General features: G+C 42.6%; 1 protein-coding gene across 1 annotated transcript; it reads right to left on the reverse strand.

Moving 5' to 3' along the window:
- Nucleotides 1-1,825: 1,825 nt before the first annotated feature.
- Nucleotides 1,826-9,108, reverse strand: TLR2 (toll like receptor 2). Its single transcript, XM_008144148.3, has 2 exons — nt 8,983-9,108; nt 1,826-4,205 (listed from the first exon to the last, which is right to left on the reverse strand). The coding sequence occupies exon 2, from the start codon at nt 4,187-4,189 to the stop codon at nt 1,835-1,837; it is 2,355 nt and encodes a 784-aa protein (XP_008142370.2). The 5' UTR covers nt 4,190-4,205; nt 8,983-9,108; the 3' UTR covers nt 1,826-1,834.
- Between the last annotated feature and the right edge of the window lie 459 nt (nt 9,109-9,567).

Genomic DNA, 9,567 nt, shown 5'->3' on the forward strand with positions numbered 1-9,567 from the left:
CCTCACCCCTCCAGAGGGAGTGGTGACCAAGGGGCATGTGCACAGAGACTTAGTGAACATTACTGTACATTGATATCTACATCAGGCCCTAAGATCTCGATATTATTATTCCCTACTTGAAGGGAAAATATTTTGGGTCAAGTTAAGTAACTTGCCCAAAGATACGTACCTACTAACCCAGGACTTTCTGACTCCAGAGTCCAATTAACCACACAAACCCAGTTCCAGCTGAGAACTGAGCAGGGTCAAAGGAAGTTCACTTCCTTTCACACGTGGTTTCCAGCTTAAGAAGGTAGTTGCACCAAGTCAGTAAATAGCATGGATTGCATTAAATTTAATGTGTTATTAAATCTACGTTATAAAAATTAACACGGAAATGTTATCTATCTTTCAAAATAATTGTGTGCTAAATATTTTTTCTCATTATGAGGAATTTAGAGGTTTATACTTGTTTAAAAATATATTTAGCTCACAGGTACTATTATAAATTTTCAGAAGAAAAAAAAAAAGGAAGGCCTTTTTAGAATCAGAAACAAGACCTTTCAGAGAAGCAAAAAGCACCACGATGCCAGGGAGACAGACTAGAAGACGGGGCTGAGAGCCAGGGTCACTCGAGACAAATTAGAACCGCACCTATAGTTAGAGGCTGGAGGAGGAGGAGTCAGGATATGGACAGCTTCTTTCCAATTCTTCTAAACTGAGTATTTTATTTACTTTATTAGTTTGATTTTCAGTGAAAAACGTAATTTACTGTATCTTGTGTTGTGTACCCTCACTCAAGTAACTATGGCTAAAGAAACCTATCAAATACCCAGACAGACAGACAGGCCCACTTAACATGAAAACACACGCTTTTTTAGGTAATTTGTATCCTGTAAAGTCTGATGGGGACACACAACACTCTTTTTCTTGGAATAGCAATATTGGGGCTGGGTGACCCTAACGTTTTGCCTTTTTGACTAGGAGACAGCTGGGTGGGATGGCTAACACCCTCTGTAGGCATGGATGAGTCTGCTAGCAGAGCTGACTACAGTCATTTGAAATCTTCTGTTCATCTGTGCAATTTCCTAATGAACTAAACCATTTGCTACAGATAATTCAGAAAACAATAATGGACTTAGATCCTGATTACCTCCCAGGATAAAGAAAAACCAAATCCCTTTTTTTTTTTTTTCAATCTGCTAGTAGTTTTTATAAAACAGCACTCTAGATAAAACTTGAACCGTTTTAGTAAGCAAAGCCTCAAGTGGTTTATATATATACTTGTGTCAGAATGGACTTAGTTATAGCTAGTGATATAAAGATCACTACCAGCCTGGCCAGCGTGGTTCAGTGGTTGAATGTTGACCTATGAACCAGGAGGTCAAGGTTCAATTCCCAGTCAGGGCACATACCCGGGTTGCGGGCTCCATCCCCAGTGCGGGGGAGCATGCAGGAGGCAGTTGATCAATGATTCTCTCTCATTATTGATGTTTCTATCTTTCCCTCTCCCTTCCTCTCTTAAATCAATAAAAATATATTTCCGCCCTAACCGGTTTGGCTCAGTGGATAGAGCGTCGGCCTGCAGACTGAAGGGTCCCAGGTTCAATTCCAGTCAAGGGCATGTACCTTGGTTGTGGGCACAGCCCCAGTAGGGGGTGTGCAGGAGGCAGCTGATTGACATTTCTGACTCTCTATCCCTCTCCCTTCCTCTCTATAAAAAAAAAAAATCAATAAAATATATTTTAAAAATATATTAAATATTTAAATATATAAATATATTTATTTATATATTAAAATAAATAAATAAAATAAAGACCACCACCAGTCCAAGACTGGCCTTTAATGAAGGAACTTAGGACTTTATTGCAGTTCTCAAATTGAACCAGAACCCCTCCTGCTGAGTTTCATCAGTGGGCCACTCCAGGTAGGTCTTGGTGTTCATGATCTTGCGCAGCTTACAGAAACGCTGGGGAATGGCCTTCTTCTCCAGGGGCTCCAGCAGAATGAGGATGGCAGCATCATTGTTCTCATCAAAGAGGCGAAAATGGGAGAAGTCCAGCTCGTACTTGCACCACTCGCTCTTCACAAAGTTCTCGGAAAGCACGAAGATGGTTTTGTGGCTCTTTTCGATGGAGTCAATGATATTGTCAATAATCCATTTGCCAGGAACGAAGTCCCGCTTATGAAGACACAGCTTAAAGGGAGGGTTGAAGTGCTCCAGCTCCTGGACCATCAGGTTCTCCACCCAGTGGGAGTCCTGCTCACTGTAAGACACAAAGGCGTCATAACAGAGGTCCCTCTGGGGGGCTCTCCTGGGCTTCCTTTTGGCCTGGAGCCAGGCCCACATCATTTTCATGTACCACAGGCCATGGAAACGGTGGCACAGAACCCCAGCGAGCAGGATCAGCAGGAAAAGGGCACAGCATACGGCAGACACCACAGCCACCCTGTGGCACTCAGAAGCCGAGAGATGAGTGTCCTGCACCCGCTGGCCCCGCACATGGGATGGAGAATCACACAGGTAGTGTTCTGGCCAGTCGGTCAGGACTTGGGCCAGGGCTTGGTGCCCCTGAGTAAAGGACAGGAATTCACAGGAACAGATGAAATTGTTGCTGCCAGCTTCCAAAGTCTTCAATGTTTTAAAAGAATCAAGTTGCTCCTTGGAGAAAGTATTTATTGTATTTCTGCTGATTCTCATGACTAGTAACATGGGTAAGGAGGAGGCATCTGGTAGAGTCTTCAACTTATTTCCGGAAATATAAAGTTCTCTGAGTTGTGGCAGAGTCAACGAAAAGGAACTGAGGCTGTTATTGCTAACATCCAAAACTTCCAGTGTCTGAGGAATGCATTTGGTTAAACTCTGTATTCTTGTATTGGATAAGTTCAAACATTTCATCCTTTCTGGCCACTGACAAGTTTTAGATATAGGGTGGAAATTATTCTTGCTGATATCAAGGTTAGTCAGACTTTTCAGAGTAAGCAAAATTTCTCCAGTTTTTTCTAACGACCTCAAATGATTCTGCCTTAAGATTAAGGTTTGCAGGGAGGGCCAGGCATACTCACAGGCTGAGTTTTTCAATAAGTTTTCAACTATCAAGTTGCCACTGAGGTCCAAATATTCTAATGATTTTAAGTGTTGCGAAAGTGAACAAGGAACTAGGAAAACCTTACTGCTTTCTATTGTGATTCTTTTAACTGTTCCAGTAAGTGAATATAAACTGCTCAGATCAGAAAATAAGTAAAAATATGGAATATACAACCTCCGTATTGTTAATGTCTGTATTTTACTTATATCTTTATTTGTGTCCATAGCAGTTGTGTCAAAATCACCAATTCCATTGAGGGTGCAGCTATCAAATTCCACATCTACGATTTCAGAAACATAATTCAGCAGTTTCACCATTTCGTTAAAACCTTCATCCGTGATTTTCACATTTCTAAAGGTGAACTTTTTAATTGTCTTGGTTTCATTGGTGGATACTATTGAAAAATGGAAAGTGTCCAAATGAGTATCTCTCAGTTCCAAATGTCCCAAGGAACTTAAAAGATCTACAGAAATCTCCAGCAAGAAAGTAGGCTGCTTCACCCGAAGGATCAGGTGGCTGATGTTCTGAATCAACTTCAAACTCCTTGGCGCATACTTCTGGAGATTGGAAGCATCAATCTCAAGCTCCTTAAGAAACGTTAGCCCCACAAAATCCTTTTCCTGAATTTCAGTGAAGTGGTAACTATGTCCTACTTTTAGGATTCGCAGCTTGGTGAGATGAGAAAAAAGAGATGTTTTCCCAAGTGTTTTGTAAGGGTTTCCCAGTAAGTTTAAGAAGTTCAAGGAAGTAAGGGGCCTGAACCAGGAGGCTGATAAATTAGATAAGTGATTATAGGATAAGTCCAAATGTTCAAGACTCCCCAGGGAGAAAAAGGAATCTTCCTCTATCGTGTCAATGCTGTTGGATCCCAGCCTCAGAGCCTTGAGGTTCACACACATCCGCAGGTCACTGTTGCTGACGTAGGCGATCTTGTTGTTGGACAGGTCGAGGCTCTTCACAGTTGCCATGAGCCCGGAGGGGATGGAGATTAAAGATCTGGCGTGGCCATCGCAGACCCCAGTGGGGTCACAAGTCAGAGGAGAAGCCTGATCAGGGGCCCCTTCCTCGAACAGGCTGATTACGCTCCCCAAGACCCACGCTGTCCACAAAGCATGTGGCATCGTCCCGTGATTCAACCTACAAATAAAAGAGGCTCAAGTGAGTGAGTGTGTTTGACAGCATCTTGTATATATTTACCATGCACTGAGCAACCTTGCTGAACTAACTTAGTAATTCCACAGTTTGTAGGTTTAAAAAACATTTTTCTATGTATACAATCATATCACCAGCTAGGTGATGGTTGTATTTCTTTTTTCCAATCCTTATACCTTTATTTCATTACGGAATGTTGAATTTATCAAATTCTTTTTTTTTTCTCCCTGTATCTATTGAGATAATAACATGAATTTCCTCCTTTACCCTGTTAATAAACACTGGTGATTACATTAATCAATTTCAGTGTTATGACAATTTTTCATTTTTAGAATAAACCCAAATTAGTCTGGATATATTCAACTTTTTATATATTTCTGGATTTTATTTACCAATATTTTGTTTAGAATTTCTACACCTACATTCAGAAGTTAAATTACCCTATAAATTTTCTTTCCTTTAGAACTCACTAAGGCCACCTTCTGAGCCTGCAGTTTTTGTTGTTCTTGTTTGTTCGTTTATCTTGGTGTGTGTGTGTGTGTGTGTGTGTGTGTGTGTGTGTGTGAAATACATTAAACTTATTTAACAGCCATGGAATTATTCAGATTTTCTTTTTCTTCTTCTGTCAGTTTTGGTACATAGTGTTTTTCAAGATTTTGTTGTTGTTTTTAAATTTTTAAACTTATTGACAGTTACTTATAATGTCCTCTTATTTGTCTGCAGGACCTATAATGAATTCCCCTATTTTATTCCTTAGATGAGTTACTTGTGCCTGGTTTTTTGAAATATCTTGCAATTTTGAATTATTTTATTGGCATTGTCAAAAAAACCAACTTCTCACTTTATAGATCCCCTATTTTCTATTTCATGAATTTCTAGCCTTATATTACTGTTTCCTTAATTCTGCTTTCTCTAGATTTTACTCTTCTTATTCTAATTTCTTGAGGAACATATTTGCTCATTAATTTTCAGCCAATCTTCATTTTTCATATACACATTTAAGGTCATGAATGTTCACTTAAGCATTGGTTTAGCTGTATCCTCCATGTCTCATTCTCTTCTGTTCTTTCCATATTTTAGTCTTTTCAAGTTCCAGTCTAGATATTTTCTTCTGAAATGTTTTCTAGTTTATTATTCTTTTTTTGGCTGTGTTTAATCTACTATTCAATCCATCCACTGCTTTTAACTTTTTTGGTCATTGCAATTTTCATCTTTATAATTTCTATTTGGTTCTTTTTCTCATCTGCTATGTTATTTTTTATAGTTTCTGATTCTCTGCCAAAACTTTCCGTATTGCCTTCTATCACTTTGAACACAGTAAGCATACACTGGTAAGCTGCAGCACTTTTGACAGCTTTAAAAGACAGGAAGTAAAGATTAAGGTCGGGGCAGTCATGGATGACTACAGGAAAACAAATCCTCATAGAGATTACAGCATAGCTTTGATTTGTCTGGATGGCTCAGACAGTCTTAATCTATGGATGACTATAGGAAAACAAATCCTCATAGAGATTGCAGCACAGCTTTGATTTGTCTGGATGGCTCAGACAGTCTCAATCTCTGAAAATGAATTAACATGATTTCTGGAATGCTAGTGCTCATGGATATCTGCAGAAACAAAGGACGTTTTTCTAGAAGATAACACTATTTTAGGCCTCAAATGTCTGTCTACAATTTTTCAAAAGTACACAATTAAAAAAACAACAACAACACAACAATCCAGGTAATAAAGGAAGGAAAATAATAAATATGAAAAGAGCAGAAATAGGAGACAATAGAAACTAACCCATAAAGACTATTGATCTATTGATCTAGTTTTGTTCCTACGTCTAAAATCAACAGGATCAAGATGAGACAATTACCACTTGGAACTCTATTTATTCCATTGTGTTTCTGGTTAATTGTTATTGAAAAAATCTTCTCAGTATAACTGTACTGGGCAACCAAAATTTTTTTGTTTTTTTCCACTTTGTAATACATAGCACAGATCTTAAGAAATATATATTTGTTTTTGGCTAAGAGTTAAGGTCAAATACATCTATTTTTAATTTTTCCTGGCCTTGTTTCTTTAAGATGTAAAATTTATAAGGACATAGATCTTGGGCTATTTCATACAAATATTATATGGTACCTATAGAATGGTGAGTTTTCAACAGTAATAATTATTGATGATGCTAAAACTACAGTTAACAACTTGACACTTAAGTTCAGAGTAATTTTTCTCTCCTTTTCGTTCCTCAATACATTACAGTGTGGGGCAGAGAACTTAATGGAAGACACTGAGGAAGGAAAAGGCAATAGCTAAAGTTAGACTGTATGGAGTCATACCTAAATGAGGGATGGGGGTCTGGACAAAGTATAAAAACCATCTGCTTGAAGAATTCAGAAAGCAGACAGGGTAGTGAGGAATTATTCGTCCTGGGCCTTGGAGGATGGAAGTCTGAGAAGCCTGGCATTAGGGGCAAATTATGCTGCAGACATCTGCTGACCCAGAATAGGGAGGAAGTTGAAACCCTGTGGCCCACAGTGAAACCACAACTAGATATCCACATTAGGGCTAGGGAAGTAATGCCTGGGTGAAGAAGGAGCGGAGAAGGGACTCGGCCCAATGCATGACAGAGAACTGAAAGTTGACTCTCCATAAAGTCAGGTACAGGAAAAAGGCTTCAGATGCCTTAATTGAACAGGGATCTGAAAAAATCTCTGCCCTCTGACCCAGAGTCTCAACCTGCCATATATGCTGGTATAGATCCAAATATTAAAAGATACAATAACTAAAAATTTTTCAAAATTGAAGAAAAACAAATGTTCCCAAATTACAAATGCAAATTGAATCCAAAACAAAAAGATTAAAAAAGAGAATAGAAATTTCCTAGCCCAAAAAATGATGGAATAGTCTCTTCAAAGGACTGAGAAAACATACCTGTCAACCTAGACATCTATGCCCATTTAAATGATCATTCAATGGCAAAGATGAGATAGATATTTTCAGACATTCATCAACTAAAAGAGAATTGTTATCCAGAGACTCTTTGATTAAAGTACCCCAAAACATATGTTCCTTAGCAATATGGAAAATGAACCTGGTAAGAGTAGGCTGCAAAAAGAAAACTTGAATTTTTAACAAATGCACTCAGAAACTCAGATGTGGCTTCCCAGGATGAGGAAAAAGTAATGTGGGGGAAAACAATTTTGACAAGCCTACTATTTGGAAGGAGTAAATACAACTTGTATTTATCAAAAGATCTTTATGAGGAGGTCACACCCAAGATGCCATATACAATCACTAAAATCAAAACAAGATATTTAACCAGCCAAGCCAAATTGGTTTTTGTTGTTGTTATTGTTAATCCTCACCCCCTGAGGATATTTTTTCCCAATGAATTTTAGAGAGAAAAAAAGGGGGGAGGGAAAGAGGCAGTAGAGAGAGAAAAAAACATGTGAGAGAGACACATCGATTGGCTGCCTCCCCCACGTGTCCCCATAGGCGGGGGTGGAACCTGCAACCCAGGTAAGTGCCCTGGATGGGAAATTGAACCAGAGACCCTTTGATGCATAGGCCAAAGTCCTAACCACTGAACAACACAGGCCAGGGCAGCCAAGCCAAATTCTTTAAAAAACAATGCAAAAAAAAAAAAATTTAACTGATAGCTTAGAAACTTCCAAAACATGCTATCAACTTCTGGCATTATAAAAAGTTTAAAGATGCAAATGTTCTCTGCTTAAAACAGGAAGAAACTTAAAATACGGGTGAATAAGTCATTTTCAAAAAGTCACGATGTTTGCTATTTCCCTTTTTTTTTCTTCAAGTCATGGCACCCTACCTACCAGTTCCTTTTGGGTAAAGATCTGAATTAGTAAAGTTCAGCTAAGACCTTCTGCAAGATTTGAATCATCTCAGATTTGAATCCTCTCTTCCCCAGGGGAAAAAAAAAAAAAAAAAAACATGATCCTGGCTTGCACCTAATTTCCAAACAAAAGATAACATTTGCAGAAGTTGAAGAGGTTAAAAAGGCAACGTCAATGCATTCTCATTAAAAAAAAAAAAATCTGCTTAAACGCTGTGATGTCCTAGTAATAACTGTTTAGATATAATCATATCTGGCATCACTCTAAGGATGAAGGAACATGGAGGGGTCTCAGAGACCACCCCGGAGCAGAGGCCAGGCTCGGGTTAGGGAACGAGAGTCCCTAACCTTTCCCACTTCTGAGCCCCCGTGACCAAAGTCCACCCTTGGGAAGTGTGGTCCTAGCGAGAAGCAGCAAGCGCAGGCACCTGCCCCGCAGGACGCACAGGTGCAGCCCCGAAAGCCCTGCCCTGGGCGCCTCCCTCCCGCTCCGAGTAAAGGCTGCCGAGGCCGTGGGAGGGCGGCCCTTGGGGAACGTGGAAGCCCCAGCTCGGGCCCGGGTCGCCGCCCACCTCGGTCCCCAGAGAGACGGGCCCAGCGGAAGCCACCCCCGGGGGCCTCCGAGGGTGCTAGGGCTCCCGGCCCGTTTCTCTCCGGGGCCCCGGTCCCTCTCCGGGTGCCCCCTGCTTCCCCCCAGGGCCGACCTCCGCCCGCCTTCTCCCGTCCGCTGCCCCCCGTGGGGCCGCGCAGCCTGGGGCGCAGGAGCTCGAGGTCCCCCCGGGCCAGGTGCGCTCCTCGTCTTTGCCTGCGCCCCCGGCCAAGGTCCCGGGGGCCGCGTCTCCCCTCCGCCCCTGCCCGACGCGATCTGGGAAAGGATGCCAAGCCCCCGCGCCCGCGAGCGCGGCCCGACGTACCTGCGAGACGCGGGTCCGCCTCCAAGTCGCGCCTTCTGACCGCCTCCAGCCGGGACCCGCCTTCTGGTTGCCTCCAGCCCGGATCCGCCTTCTGGTTGCCTCCAGCCCGGACCCGCCTTCTGGTTGCCTCCAGCCCGGATCCGCCTTCTGGTTGCCTCCAGCCCGGACCCGCCTTCGGGCCGCCTCCGGACCTAACTGCGGGCTCCGGGACGAAGCGAGGGGAGAGCGCGCGGCGGGAACCACCCGGCCCGCCCGGGGCGCGCCGCGGCGGGGAGGCGGGGAGGCGGGCCAACCTCGGTCCGCGCGCCCGGAGGCTGTGCCCGGCCGGCCGCTGCGCTCGTCCTGTCGCCAGCTCCGTCAGGTGACTCTGACCGGGGTCGCGGGGCAGGAAATAGAAACGAAATGCTGGAAGCCCCGTTGGGATTGCCCGAATCCTAGGGGCAGATTTCGCAACCCCGGAGAAGGCTGATTACCCAACCAGTCAGTATTTTCATGGATCTTTGGACATCCAAGCCTCACATTACCCTGAAACACAGCGTCTTTAAACCACTTCTCCACTCTTTTCCATCCTTTGAAGCCGGAATT

Source organism: Eptesicus fuscus, chromosome 6 (assembly GCF_027574615.1).
Source record: "Eptesicus fuscus isolate TK198812 chromosome 6, DD_ASM_mEF_20220401, whole genome shotgun sequence".
Taxonomy (NCBI): Eukaryota; Metazoa; Chordata; class Mammalia; order Chiroptera; family Vespertilionidae; genus Eptesicus; species Eptesicus fuscus.

Excerpts from the sequence above, each read along its gene's own strand:
- TLR2 (XM_008144148.3), bottom strand. The coding sequence starts at position 4,189 with ATGCCACATGCTTTGTGGACAGCGTGGGTCTTGGGGAGCGTAATCAGC.